General features: G+C 41.1%; 1 protein-coding gene and 1 long non-coding RNA gene across 2 annotated transcripts in view; both read right to left on the reverse strand.

Moving 5' to 3' along the window:
• The window catches only part of Atg14 (autophagy related 14), a 35,540-nt gene that overhangs the window by 19,194 nt on the left and 1,730 nt on the right, over positions 1–14,616 (reverse strand). The window contains exons 2-3 of the mRNA XM_048362045.1: positions 712–774; positions 80–122 (exon numbers count right to left, since the gene is read on the reverse strand). Of these exons, the coding sequence (XP_048218002.1) occupies positions 80–122; positions 712–774 (106 nt within the window). The remainder of the gene's footprint in view (positions 1–79; positions 123–711; positions 775–14,616) is intronic.
• On the reverse strand, positions 11,428–12,116 carry LOC125363067. Its single transcript, XR_007213164.1, has 2 exons — positions 11,800–12,116; positions 11,428–11,571 (listed from the first exon to the last, which is right to left on the reverse strand). It is a non-coding gene; the product is annotated as an uncharacterized LOC125363067 (long non-coding RNA).

The following is a 14,616-nucleotide window of genomic DNA, read 5'->3' on the forward strand; positions in this document are numbered from 1 at the left end:
ACAATAAACTCTGATTTTTCATACTCACAAAACCATGTAGCTTCAAGCATTAAAGAATCAAACAATTCTTTGAACTTACCAACTGATCTGTTATCCACTTTCCTTCCACAGCGTTTAATACTCTATATGGGAAAGAGATATAGAAAGTAAGCTCTTAAAATAATAAAAATTCTATGACACTGAAGAGTAGGAAACCAGTGTTTAGTTTACTTATTTATCTCTTTATTTATTATGCCAGTCCTGGGGCTTGACCTCAGGGCCTGAGCACTGTCCCTGGCTTCCTTTTGCTCAAGGCTAGCACTCTACCACTTGAGCCACAACACCATTTCCAGCCTTTTCTGTTTAGGTGGTACTGAGGAATTGAACCCAGAACTTCAAGCATGCTAGGCAAGCACTCTACCACTAAGCCACATTCCCAGCCCTTTTTGAGAGTAAGATTGGCTATGTGCACAGGCTGTTCAAGAGTTCCTGGGTTCAAATGAGCCTTCTATCCCTACCTCCTAAGGCTAGGACTACAACTATTGAAATGAACCTCTATTGAACCCCTATTGTACAACTAATTGATATTTTTTTCAATGTGAAAAAGGAAGACTATATGTTACGCAAACTCAATAATTTTCCAACCCACATATCTGTATAACCTAACAGCAGATTAAACCACAGGGTGACATACAATTTCCACAAATTAGAAAGCAAATTAAAAAAACTCACTCATTCTGAAATTCTTCTTGCTTGCTTTTAAGCTGGCTTAACCGTTCTTTCTTGTCAATAAATCTGGAAGGAAAAAATACTGGTTATTTAAATATTCCTTTCTTTGTTGTTTTTTTTGTTTTTGTTTTTGTTTTTGGCCAGTCCTGGGCCTTGGACTCAGGGCCTGAGCACTGTCCCTGGCTTCTTTTTGCTCAAGGCTAGCACTCTGCCACTTGAGCCACAGCGCCACTTCTGGCCGTTTTCTGTATATGTGGTGCTGGGGAATCGAACCCAGGGCCTCATGTATACAAGGCAAGCACTCTTGCCACTAGGCTATATCCCCAGCTCCAATATTCCTTTCTTGAATTCAGTGAGACCACATAAATTCCCAAGAGCTGATCATTTCTGCACTCAGTGAAAACGTACTGAAAAGTAAACATTCACCTCCCCGCAAATGGAATTTGTTCAGTTATTTTAAGACTAACTTAAAATCTTCAACCTTCCTTCCTTTCTATAGATTCTTCCTTAGCATCCCCATGAAGATTACTTTGTAAAACATGCACCTCAGAATACTAAAGTGAATCTGAATACAAGGACACGGAGGATTCCAATAACTTCAATTGCTGAGCTTAATTGAATCCTGTCCTCCCCTGTAAATCAACTGACAAATTACTTAAAAGTTACCAGAAGGAAGGGGTACCACAGTGCTGATGTTTTTGTGTTACATTTGTTAAACTTCCACAACCTCCTTACTGTCTTCCTGATATTTTATTTTGAGTTTAGTTTGCTTGCTTGCTTTTTCCCTCTTCTTCTCTCCCTCTAGGTCAACATGGTTCTTACTACATCCCCCAGGCAGGTCCTAAACTCAGGATCCTTGTGCCTCAGCCACTCGGATGCTGGGATTATAGGTGTAAATCACAATGCCTGGCTCAATCCACCCACTCCCCTCCCAACACACATGGGGCTTGAACTCAGGTCTTAGCTTGGCACCGTCCCTGAGCTCCTTTTGTTCAAGGCTAGCACTCTACAACTTGAGCCACAGCGCCACTTCGGGCCTTTTCTGTTTATGTGGTACTGAGGAATTGAAACCAAGGCTTCATTCATGCTAGGCAAGCACTCCACCACTAAGCCACCTTCCCAGCCCCTTAATCCTCTTTTTAAAGTTGATTTTAACTAACACATACAAAATATAACAATTATTCTCTCTCTCACACACATACACACACACACTCACATACACACCAGTTATGAACACATATAGATTGTGTAAATGTTTTGGGTTTTTTTTTTGCCAGTTCTGGGCCTTGGACTCAGGGCCTGAGCACTGTCCCTGGCTTCTTTTTGCTCAAGGCTAGCACTCTGCCACTTGAGCCACAGCGCCACTTCTGGCCTTTTTCTATATATGTGGTGCTGAGGAATAGAAACCAGGGCTTCATGTATATGAGGTAAGCACTCTTGCCACGAGGCCATATTCCCAGCCCCTAGATTGCATAAATGTTTTAAATTCAGTTAAATATATCTATCTTTTCAAACATTTTATGGTGAAAACATCCAAACTCCTAGCTTTATGGACCACACCTTACATAATTGCTATCTATAATCATCCTCTACTCAGTACCACACCAGAAGGCCTTGTCTATCCAATTGTAACTCACTTAGTACCTATCCACTGATCAACCTTGCTCTTCCCTCCTTCCCCCTCTTTTCTCTCCCAGCCTCTGGTATCTACTATTCTAAATTACTTCTACTAAACCGTGTGTGTGTGTGTGTGTGTGTGTGTGTGTGTGTGTGTGTGTGTGTGTGTGCATGTGCGTGTGCGCGCGCACGCGCGCCCCAGTACTGAGGCTCTCAAGGCCTGGGTATTATCCCTTAACTTTTTCGCTCAAGGCTAGCTCTCTACCACTTGAACCTCAGCTCCACTTCCAGCTTTTTTCATGGTTACTTACAGCTAAATTTCACAGACTTTCCTTTCCAGACTGGCTGGACCACAGTCCTCAGATCTCAGCCTCCTGAGAAGCTAGGATTACAGGTGTGAGCCACCTTTTTTAAAGACTCTGCATGTAAGATGGTATATCTTTCTGTGCTTGGCTCATTTCCCTTGATATAATGATCTGCAGTTCTACCTACACTGCAAATGTTCCTCTTTGGTAATACAATCATATAACGCCATTTATCTCCCTCTAAGCATTGTTTCACTTGCAGTTTAAAATTTGGGGTAGAGTGTATTTTCATTATCATTTAGTTTGAAGCTAATAAGTTTCCATGAAATTTCTTCTTTGCTCTATACAATAGTTTTAAGTGCAATTGTTTAGTTTCTGCACTACTAGGACATTTCTAGGTAACATGTTACTCTCTTTCACTTTAATTCTGATATAGTCATATAATACTCTTGAGATTTCAGTGTTTTGACTTGAGACTGTTTCAAGATGTTGGATTTGGTCTGCCTCTGCGAAAGTTACACTGTCACTTGAAAAAAATGTGCATTCTACAGCTGCTGAGTGCAGAGGCATAAGTGAGCTAGTTGGCAGTGATGTCAGATCTTCTAGATCTGTTATGTTCCACCAGTACCTAAAATGTGGCTTCGTTGCATTAACAGGGTTTGAGGGATGAGGGAGTATGATTGGTATCATGAACTGATTATCAATTGAGCAAACTGTGGCTATTTTCAAGGGGAGAATAATGCCACAGGGCACAATAACATGGTATGGTGTCCAAGAAAACACTTTTGGTATCCTCTAAATTCCTAGCATAGAATAATATGCTAGGAAAACAAATATAGACACACAGCTGCAAAAATAAAACTGCCAAAGAAGTCTAAGACACTGTTTCTACAACCATTGCATTTGAAACATATCAAGAGATTGACTTGTAAATGGAAGGGAGTATCAGGGAGTAACCTGATAATGATCTTCACTGGAAATGTACAGTATATATTAAACAAAAAAAAAAAGAAAACCATTTCATGTATCACAAAGGTAGTACTAAAAACCAATAGAAAAATAAAAAGCAAGCCAAAGAGTATCATGTGACACAATTACAAAGTTATAAAATGACACCATTCACATTTAAATTTGCAACTCAGCTCCTCAGATGCAGTAATCACATTTTAAGAGCATACTTAGCTAATTGAGTCAGCAGGGCCACAGATACATCTACCACTATAGAAAGTCCTTCTGAATAGCACTACAGTATCCAGTAAGGTGGCAACCACATGAAACAGTATAGGAAAACCCAGAAACCAATCCAGAATGGAGAGAGGCACAGAGATTCGTTAATTATCAGGCATTTTCCATGTGCCTAAAATGCAAGCGTGATCCAGAATACCTAATTAGACATTCTTATGCAGTGGTGCATTCTTGGACATATCACTTGTTATATGCTTCCATTTCCTTGTATCAGAAATTACATAAATGTGGTATTTACTTCAACTCCACAAAGGCAGCATGGTGATTCATCTGTGTTCTGATAAGCTAAAGGAAATGACAAACCCACAAAACTCTCAAACTAGGCAGAAGACTGGAGCAAAAATCTTCAATGCTCTCCTTTCAGATCTGCTAAAAAAACAAATAATGTGGGCTAGGAATGTGGCTTAGTGGTAGAGTGCTTGCCTAGCATGCATGAAGCCCTGGTATCTATTCCTTAGCACCACACAAACAGAAAAAGCTGGAAGGGGCACTGTGGCTCAAGTGGTAGAGTGGGAGCCTTGAGCAAAAAGAAGCCAGGGACAGTGCTCAGGCCTGAAAAATTCAAGCGCAGGACTGAAAAATAATAATTAATAATAATAATAATGTGACTTTGCACTAAAACAAAGTGGAATGAGCGACAACTCTCTCGGGCTGATTCTACTATGCCAGCTGATTGGGGGTGGGTAGGGTGGCTTTGTTAACAAAAACAATAGAAACACACAAACAAAAAGCCCTTAGGAACAAATAAGCAAATGACAGCAGGAATAATAAACCAAAGATAACAGTTCTTGCTGGATCAAATACTTTGTGAGTCATGTTATCCTTCATGAAGGAAATTAAAAATAGGTGGTGCTTACAAAGCTCAACAGCAGATGGATACGCAGGAATGTGGCTGGGTCAGCATGGCACTTGCTCACTCAGGACACTCATCCAGTCTTCGCATTCCCATCCCAATACTCATGCTACCATCCCGTGCTTTCTTAATATGTCTCCCAGCAAGAAGTAGAAAGATAAATAGACAGCCACCACCTTCAGACTGAGCCATACATGTTTCATCTTAAAATAGGTTGGGGGAAGTGGGTGGATCTGTCTCATAAAGCATTTCCATCCCAGAATATACTGGCTCATCTCATTCTTTAATAGGTATATAGAATTTCACTGAATGACCACCACTGCAAAATTTTGGCAATTAGCATTTAAATTTTCTCCAAAATATTTTGTATGATTTATAAGGCCACCAACAGTGAGTGACAGAACCCACATTCTGAGAACCCCCCCCCAAATATTTTATGTTTCTTCTCAGCCTTTATTAATCTTACTATCCTCTCATCATTTTTTTTAAGAGGGCTTAAGCTCAGGGCCTCCAAGGTCTCTCTTAGCTGTTTTTCTCATGGTTGGCACTCTACCACTTGAGCTATGCTTCTAGTTTTTTTGTTTTTTGTTTTTGCTGGTTAATTTGATATTAGAATCCCTTAGATTTGCCTAGGATTTAGAGACTTAAGGAGTCTCAAGTTGATTGTTCAATGTCACAGAGCCAGGATGCAATCGTAACTTGTATTTTACACTAAAGAATGGAGCAACATAGACAGACTAGGCGGGGGAGATGAAGGAGAGGAGGTATTTTTGTAGATACCAATAGGAGAGATCCACAGTGGACAAAAAGAGATCTAGAAACACAGGACGGATGATGATCCAAAGGGACTGGGACCGAAGAATTGTGGGAGGTGAGTCCATAGGGACAGCAGGCAGAGGGAGGTGGATCCAGAGACATGGCTTCATGTTGTGAGGCCACTGCTGTAACAGTGGCCTCTTCCCTTCTTTACTACTAGTTCTACTTTGTGTCTATGACCCCACCATTGAGGACTCTTACCTAAGCACTGGCACCTTGGCTACTATCCCAGCCTGGATGGCCATCCTGGATACTGTGGAAGTGGAGTTCAGGGCCATGCAGGCTCAGGAGACGTGAGGGTTCAAAGTTAACAACCAGTAGTGTTTCAATCAAGCAGCCAGACTCTTCATGCAGAGTCAAGGGCCACTATGACTTCCTGTCACACTGGGTTGGTAACAAGGCAGACATGGAGATCCAGGGCCAGACTCCCATTCTGAAGCGTGCGCGTTCAGTGCCTCCCACCATGTGGCTTACTTCCAGACCTTAGCCAAACCATCAACGCGTATGAGGCCTTGGAGAAGCTGGTGTGAGCCAATGGAAACATCCAAAGCAACAGCTCCCCCACGGCCCACCCAGTGCCCAGGAGGGACAGGAGCCCCCTTTGTGTCCAGCTACAGGTAAGAGGTGACCAGCCACGCTCTTGGGATCCAATGCTACACAGCCTCTGGCCCTGGTGCATCCTCAGTTTCCAATTCTACCTTTCCCAGGACACAGTACACTACACACACCCTCCACTGGCCACTGTCACTGGGTGCCTTCTGCCAACTCCTCCTTTCCCTATCCCAGTCGCTGTGGGGGATGTTTACAGGCAAATAAGACAGGCAAAGGAAAAACAAGTCTTTATCAAAAAGAAAACATAGCACATTAATAGAAAATAGAAACCAAACATTATTTAGGCTGCTCCCTTGTCAGATAAGAATACTGCTGCTTGGTTATAGGGATTAAAGAGAATTTGAAAGAATCAGGCTCAGATGCTTATTTGCACATAATGTAAGCAAGTGTCCCTTCTCTTCATCTTGGTGAGGGGTTTTCATCTTACAACAAAGAATACTGGACCTAACACTGCTTCTGTGAATAAAAAGAGTTTGCTACAGTTATTTTAGACAACTTGCTCTCAATTAAGACATTCTTTAAAAATGAAAATAGAAAATTTCAGTTTTGTTTTCAAGATAATAAATAAACAAAAAAACATAAATATGGTCTCGTCTTGGCATGGAAAATATAAAATATTGAAGACTAGAACCCATCTATATTAGAGATGTCTCTACTGATGGATTTTCATATTTCTGTAATATTTAAGCTAAACATTTAAAAATTTTAAGAGTCATATATAGATTTACCTTTCTAAGAAGCATGCATCCTATTTTAGGGGTTCATTAGTAAAAAATTCAAATGATTGCCAGGCACTCGTGGCTCATACCTATAATCTTAGCTACTCAGGAGGCTGAGATCAGAGGATCACAGTTCAAAGCCATCCCAAGCAGGAAAGTCCATGAAACTCTTATTTCTAGTAAACCAGTAAAAAAAAAAAAAAGCCAGAAGTGGTGCTGTGGCTCAAATAGTAGTGTTAGGGAAAAAAAGTTCAGTGATAGCCCCCATGTCCTGAGTTCAAGCCCCAGCCCCAGCATGTATGCACGCACTCCCCCCTTCAAAATATTTGAATTGAAAATAACTGAATACTTCAGATAGAAAGGCCTTCAAATGTTTAGTAAGACATAAATTGAACTGGAGATTCTATCCCCTAAGTGGAGAACCCACTGAAGTAACCTGTGTGTCAGGATTACAGTGCTGACTTGAGGTAGGTCAGCCTCAAAGGAACTCATGAGCATGTATCAGGAAGATTAAGAGAACCAGGCTTTTAGCTTTAAGACACAAATACAAATTCAACCGAAAAAATAATAATTTAAGGATTAAACTCAAGCTAGAAACTTTTACCGGGCCCAGAATAGATGACCAACTTCTCTTAAAAGACATTAATTAAAATGTCCAATGTCACATCAACTCCTTTTTCATGATCATGAATTCTAAAGCATCCTGCTTCTTTCTGGCAATTTCAAAAAGAAATCCCCCTGCTTTGAGACATGTCATCCCTGCTCTGTCTCACTCACTCAATTGGGTAAGCACTAAGACTGCAGCAAGCATCCATTTCATCATCATATCGATTCAGTAACTTCCCTGTCAGCAGCAAGCCCATGGTTACTTTTCATCACATTTTACTTCCCATGGAGTATTATATGGCTTTGGTGTTTTCTTTATTTTTTAATTTAAATTTCATTTTTAGGTAACACAGATGGTGATGCTTGGGTTTAAACTGAAGACCTTCCATTTACTATGCAGGTGTTTTACCTGTCCCATGAACCTAGGTCTTTTTTGCTTCATTTTTCCAGAAGAATCTTGTGTCTTTGCCTGGGAACAGCCTTGGATCAAGATGTTCCTATGTGCAGACTCTTGAGTGGCTGGGATTATAGACAAGAACTACTGCATCTAGCTAGGTTAGGTGTCTAAAGAGACTTCAGATTATGAAAACTCTTTTGGATTATGACAGAGCTTGAAAGTATGCAGTACAATACCTGATCATGAGGGAGAATCTTTTAAGAATCTTCTGTTGGCTCTATAGAGATTTTTAGAATCTGGCAAAGTGATACATGGAGCTCTCTACAGGTGTGAAGAACCAGGCATCTGAGGAATCCTCACATAAGCCTAGGGTACTAGCTCTATGGGCTCAATCCCAATCCACAGAACACATAGTTCACTAGAGTATGTGACGCTCCACCATATATCCTAATCTGTGTAAAAAAAAAAAAAGGGGGGGGAGGGACGATATTCTTTACTGCTATTGTTACACACACACGATACACATGTAATTCAGATCTGGAAGTGAAGAGAACTAGCATAGCCCAAGAGTATGTCAGCCACAACAAACTTGAAACCAAAGTTTTCTCATCTGTGAAATAAGTTCATAAATCATGAGGTTGAAATAAAGAACAAATGAGACAGCAAATGTGAAAGGTTAATAAATTTGAGAAGTTATGTTAAACATGCCCAGTATTGTTGACTGAAAACAAAAGCTCTGTTCTCTTAGCAAATCTTCATCTGTTGGCAAGATTCTGTTAACAAGCTGCATGGGATGAGAGTTAGGACCATTACTGAAGGCCACAATCAAGCGGTAGTAAGGTGGATACTGTCTAAAGATAAGGTGTCCAGCTACCTGTATGACTTTTGTCCTGCTGAGTGAACTCATAGAGCAGGTTTCTTTTGAATTTCAACCAAGTAAATCTGTTTAGTTTTCTTGTACTTGAGTGTCTAGAATAGTCAATGTACTTATTTACATACAACAAAGAAGTATTAATAACACCAGTCGTCAGTGGGTCATACCTGTAATCCAAGCTACTGAGGGGGCTGAGATCTGAGGATACAAGCACGAAGCTAGACCAAGCAGAAAAGTACATGAGATTCTATCTCCAATTAACCACCAAAAAACCAAAAATGGAGCTGTGGCTCTAATAGCAGAGCACTAGTGTTATGGGGAAAAAAAGCTAAGGGACAGTATCCAGGCCCTGAGTTTAAGCCCTAGAACTGGCACACATGTACACATGTGCATGCACGCATGCACACACACACACACACGCACGCACATCATACACACAATATTAATAAAATGCAGACTCCTTTCTGTTGAGCCAGTAGCTGAGCATTCCAGAGACAAGACTTTTATAGGCCAGTGACTGACAACCAAAGAGATACTGGATTGTGAAAAGAAATATCTGATACTTCTCCAAGTGGTTTGTGCCTTCCCCTTGAAATCTACAGTAACATCTGAATTTCTGCCTGCATTCGTTTCCTGGTCAAAGTGTAATCAGGTACTTTTGTTGTGTTGTTCTTTTATGACAGTCATAGGACTTGAACTCAGGGCCTGGACACTGGCCCTGAGTTAATTTTGCTCACAGCCAGAGCTCTATCTCTTGGGCTACAAGCTCTACTTCCAGCTTTTTGGTGATTAATTGGAGATAAAGAGTCTCATGGACATTCCTGCCCTGGCTGGCTTCAAAATCATGATTCTCAGATCTCAGTCTCCTGAATAGACAGGATTATGGGTGTGAGCCACTGGCATCACGCTAACCATGTACTTTTTGTTTTGTTTTGCCAGTCCTGGTGCTTGAGCTCAGGGCCTGGGCTCTGTCCCTGAGCTTCTTTTTGCTCAAGGCTAGCACTCTACCACTTGAGCCACAGTGCCACTTCCAGCTTTTTCTGTTTATGTGGTATTGAGGAATGGAACTCAGGGCTTCATACACGCTAGGCAAGCATTCTACCACCAAGCCACATTCCCAGCCCTAATTATGTACTTTTAAAAGAAATGCAATAAAGGTAATGTTCCTTCATTACTAAGATATATTTTCAAAAGCTATATACAGATGGTCAAAGAATGTGTCTTTCCAGCTTATTCTAGAAAACCACTGGCTTCTAAACTAGATTTCCCTTGTCTTCAGATCATGCTCCCAGTCTCTTTCCTCCACCTGTCATGTAAACTGGTAACCAGTTACTTCCCAATTATGAGTGGAAAGATTACTCAATCTATTAGCTACCTATTGCATAATTGGGCTATTTTTGGAGTTAGGTAAATATATAATCCAGAAGATTTTGCTTCTTTTTAAATGATCTCTAATTTTTAAATGTCCAGCAGTCCAAGATCCGAAGAAAATTGTGTTGGGGTATTGCTTAATATCATTCCTCCCCTCCATTCCTCAAGGAAAAAGTGGATGAAAAGCAGAGGAAGGTAGGTACTGCTTGGGGATAACAGGCATGAAGATAGCTGAAGAAAGCTGGGTGTGGGTGGGGACAGCCAAGTTACCCCACTGAACCAAGAAATGATACTTTTCAAGTACTCTACCTGCTAAATGCACACTGTCCACAAAGTACATAAAGACTCAATCTTTCTTAGGATTCATAATAAGTCCTTCTTAGGACCTAATTATTATGAAATTTATTGTTTTAATGTATAGTCTTCCTTGAACTACTAAGCTATTAAAGCCCATATTTTCAGTTAGCCTATGACACTCAGTTAATCTATCACGTTCTATATCCTCATAGGCACAGCTAAGTTATTAGCTAATTTACTGAAGATCAGAGGTTTAAACAAGGACTTTCAAACTGTGCTGTAAGATTTTACAGTTTATTTCCAAGTAAATTTCCAGCCAGGCTTTTCTTGATGTGAAGAAGGAAAGAATCCGGAAGGCACATAATACAGTTGTTCTCATGAATAATGAGGACAGTACAAAGCTCACAACCAACCTTTGGCCCATGCAGTCTGGGTAAATCCTTGAGAGCACAAAATTTTCTTCTCTGTAACTTGTAAGAATATTTTATGCATATAATGATCTTCAATGAGAACCCATTAAAAACTGTTTGGCTCTTCAGCCAGGCATGGTGACTCAATCTAGAAAGCCTAACTAGTTGGGAGGCAGAGATCAGGTGATTGGAGGCAAGTTCAGACATAAAAGTTCATGAGACTTCATCTCAACTATGGTGGTGGGTTCCTGTTATCCTCGCTATGGAGGCAGCGCAATGGGTATAGTGGAGCATGCCTTTCATTCTCAGTAACATGGGGAAGCACAAGTAGGAAGGTAGCAATTCAGGCTGACCCAGACACAAATCAAGACTCTACCTTGAAAATAAAGCAAAAGGGGGCTGGAGGCAGAGCCCAAGAGGTAGCATGTTTACTTGGCAAGCTGGAGGCCCTGAGTCCAATTCCCAGTACTATTAAAAGAAAAGAAAAAGAAAAGTATTTGGCTATTAAGACAGTAGTCCTGAGTTAGAACAGATCCTTATATCTTATCAGACCCTGAGCAATGTTCTGGAAACATGGAACACTAACAAGCCCTCTTGTTAAGGCCCAGATGGTTAGGAAGAGGGAAGTAAAAGCTAGCTGAGCAGACCATGGTGGAAGCCCTGATTTCCCAGGCCTTTTTTAGTTCTACATTGTGAATAGTTGGAATATTTATTTCCCACTATAAAATACCTATCTTCTACCTATCTCCTTTTTTTTTTTTTTTTTTTTTTTGCCAGTCCTGGGCCTTAGACTCAGGGCCTGAGCACTGTCCCTGGCTTCTTTTTGCTCAAGGCTAGCACTCTGCCACTTGAACCACAGCACCACTTCTGGCTGTTTTCTGTATATGTGGTGCTGGGGAATTGAACCCAGGGCCTCATGTACACGAGGCAAGCACTCTTGCCACTAGGCCATATTCCCAGCTCCCCTACCTATCTTCTTAAAATTCATCTTACTCCTCAGATTTAGCAAAGAATTTATAATCTCAGATTTGGTTGGCTGGTCAGTTGCAGTGCTGGGGATGAAACTCAGGGCATCACACATGTCAAGTAAATGTTCTACTATGGAGTCCTATCTCCAGCCCTAAGTTTTGAGAGTGGTATTGCCTTTGCATTCCTTCAATAGTATGCCTAAGCCTAGCACTGTTAGCTCACATCTATAATTCTAGCTACTCAGGAGAGTCAGATCTGGCCCCGTTGGAAGCCAGCCCAGGCAGAAAAGTCTTATCTTCAATTAATCAGCAAAAAGATGGAAGTTGAGTTGTGGCTCAAGTGACAGAGCACCAGTCTTGAGTCAAAGAGCCAACTGAGAGCTTGAGGATCTGAGGTCAAGCCCCCGTCCAACAAACACACACACACACACACACACACACACACACACACGCACACACACACACACACGCACACACACAGAGCTTGGGTGCTATCCTGTTGCAGAGGTAGTGATGTGGCGGAACGAAAGTATAAGTCATGCCTTCATGGAACTACATCTTGGATGCAAGTTATTTTCCTCAAGTAAATAACATTACATATCAAGTTTAGTGCCATACATAAAAAGGCAGTGAGTGTTGGGGTCAAGAGGTAGAGCTTATACTGGTGAGGAAAGTCAGGGAGACTATCAAGGGGAAAGATGTTCAAGGCAAAAAGAAAGGCCTAGTGGTGGAAAACTTTAATATGTTTGGGATTTTTTAAAAACAGTTTGCTCTTGGGGAGTGAGCATAGCTTGAGTTTGTTTTTTTATATGTGTGTGTGCTGGTACCAGGGCTAGAACTCAGGGCCTGATGCTCTTGCTCGGTGCTCTTGCTCATCTTTCATTTTGCTGGTTAGCTGGAGATAAGAGTTTCACTGACTTTTCTGCTTGAGCTGGCTCTGAACTGCTATCCTTAGATCTCAGATTACAGGTGTGAGCTACCAGCACCTGGCTTTCCAGCCTATTTTTGAGTGTTTAATATATGCTACACAACATGTGAAAGCAAGCTCTTACATAATCACTATCAGACACTTCTCAAGTTAGATATTCCACCATTTTCAAAAGGAAATAATAAGCACAGGAGAGCTTAAGAAATGTGTTGCAAATCACATTAGCAAGTTGTGGAACTTGGGGTTCAAGTCAATGGAACATGAATCCAGAGCCCATGTTTTTTTTGCTTAATTATTTTGGGGTGCACTACTGGGTTTTGAACTCCAGGCCTCACTCTGCTTGTTTGGCTGGTGCTCTGCCACTTCAGTCACACCTCTAGCCCTGCTTTTTGCTGGTTATTTCTCCCAGACTGTTCTACCTATTTCGGCCTTAAACCTCATTCCTCCATGATCTGTCTTCTGAGTAGCTAGGATTGCAGGTGTGAGTCACTAGTAAGTGGCTGAAGCTCACATTTTAAATTCAGCCTTACAGTGAAAGTTAGAAAGGCAAGTCTCAGGTGACTTCATATGGCCTGGCCAGAAGATTAGATGTGATTTTTTTAATGCAGTGGAAAGACATTGAAAAGTTTAAGTAAAAGACTTAAGACTATGTGACTGGCTTTTTTTTGTTTGTTTTTTACTGGTGCTGCCATGTGAAGGCCAAAGATGGGGCAGGGAGATTACAAGAAGCCAGAGTCAAGATATAAGTTTGATGTCAGAATGAATTAGGCTGGCTGATGAGCTGGACATAGAGAATAAGGGTAAAAAAGGAAAATCTTAAGATAACCCCTAGGTTTCTGGCTTTGGTAACCAGTGTTAGATACTACCATGATAGATGATGTTGGAATGGTCCAAAAACAGACTACACTAAGTGTGTAAAGGAGGAACAGATTCAATTATTCCTTAAATGTTTATTGAGCTTCTACAATGTTAGGATTTAACAGGGTACAAAACAGTTAAGGCCTTGCCCTTCTGGAGTTTCCACCTCTGAAGTGGGAAGAGCACTTTGATAAATAAATCTATAAAAGCACCAGATGGTGATAACTGCTATTTAAGACAATAAAGCAGGTTAAGTAGGAAGGAGATCACTAGTTTAATTGGGAAGTTTGAAAAAGTCTCTAAAGCTTAAGCAGAAGCCTAGGGAAACAGAGGAGATAGTCCTAAGGTTTCTGGGAAAAAAGGTTTCTTTGCAATCAGTAAGGCTGCAAAGACCTTTTGGGCAGAAGTGTTCCTGTACTGACAAGATAGCCAAGGTGGTATAGCTGAATGAGAATATGGGAAAATATAACAAGCCATCAGGTCAGAGGAAGAACAGATAATGCATAAATTTGGCTTTTATACTTTGGGTAAGAGAAAACTGGCTGAAGATCTCAACAGAAGAATGGAAGTATGGCATTACTCTGACTGCAATATGGAAATTAACAGAGTTGAGCAAAAGCAGAAGCCCCAAGGCCCAGCCGATGAACCTCTGGTGAATGGGACCAGATGATGGTGAAAGGCTCTAATTGAGGCGAGGTTTTGAAGAGTATGTGGGATTCGTTGATGAGATTGGACACAACACAGAGTCCTAAAAGAGGAGTCACGGAGAACTAAGATTTTTTTTTGAGTGAACAAGGGAAGGATGATAATGTCATTTACTGAGTTGAAATGAACTGTGAAGAATCCATCTAAAAAAGAATTGAGTATTGTTGGCCATGTTAAAAATGGAGATACCAATTACAAATTCAAGCACAGTCATTGGGTTGTGTTTTTTTTGGGGGGGGGGGGGTCATGGGGCTTGAACTCTGGGCCTGGGCTCTGTCCCTGAGCTTTTCAGCTCAAGTCTAGCACTCTTAACACTTCGGTCATTGC

This window comes from Perognathus longimembris, chromosome 14, assembly GCF_023159225.1.
Source record: "Perognathus longimembris pacificus isolate PPM17 chromosome 14, ASM2315922v1, whole genome shotgun sequence".
In the NCBI taxonomy this organism is placed as follows: domain Eukaryota; kingdom Metazoa; phylum Chordata; class Mammalia; order Rodentia; family Heteromyidae; genus Perognathus; species Perognathus longimembris.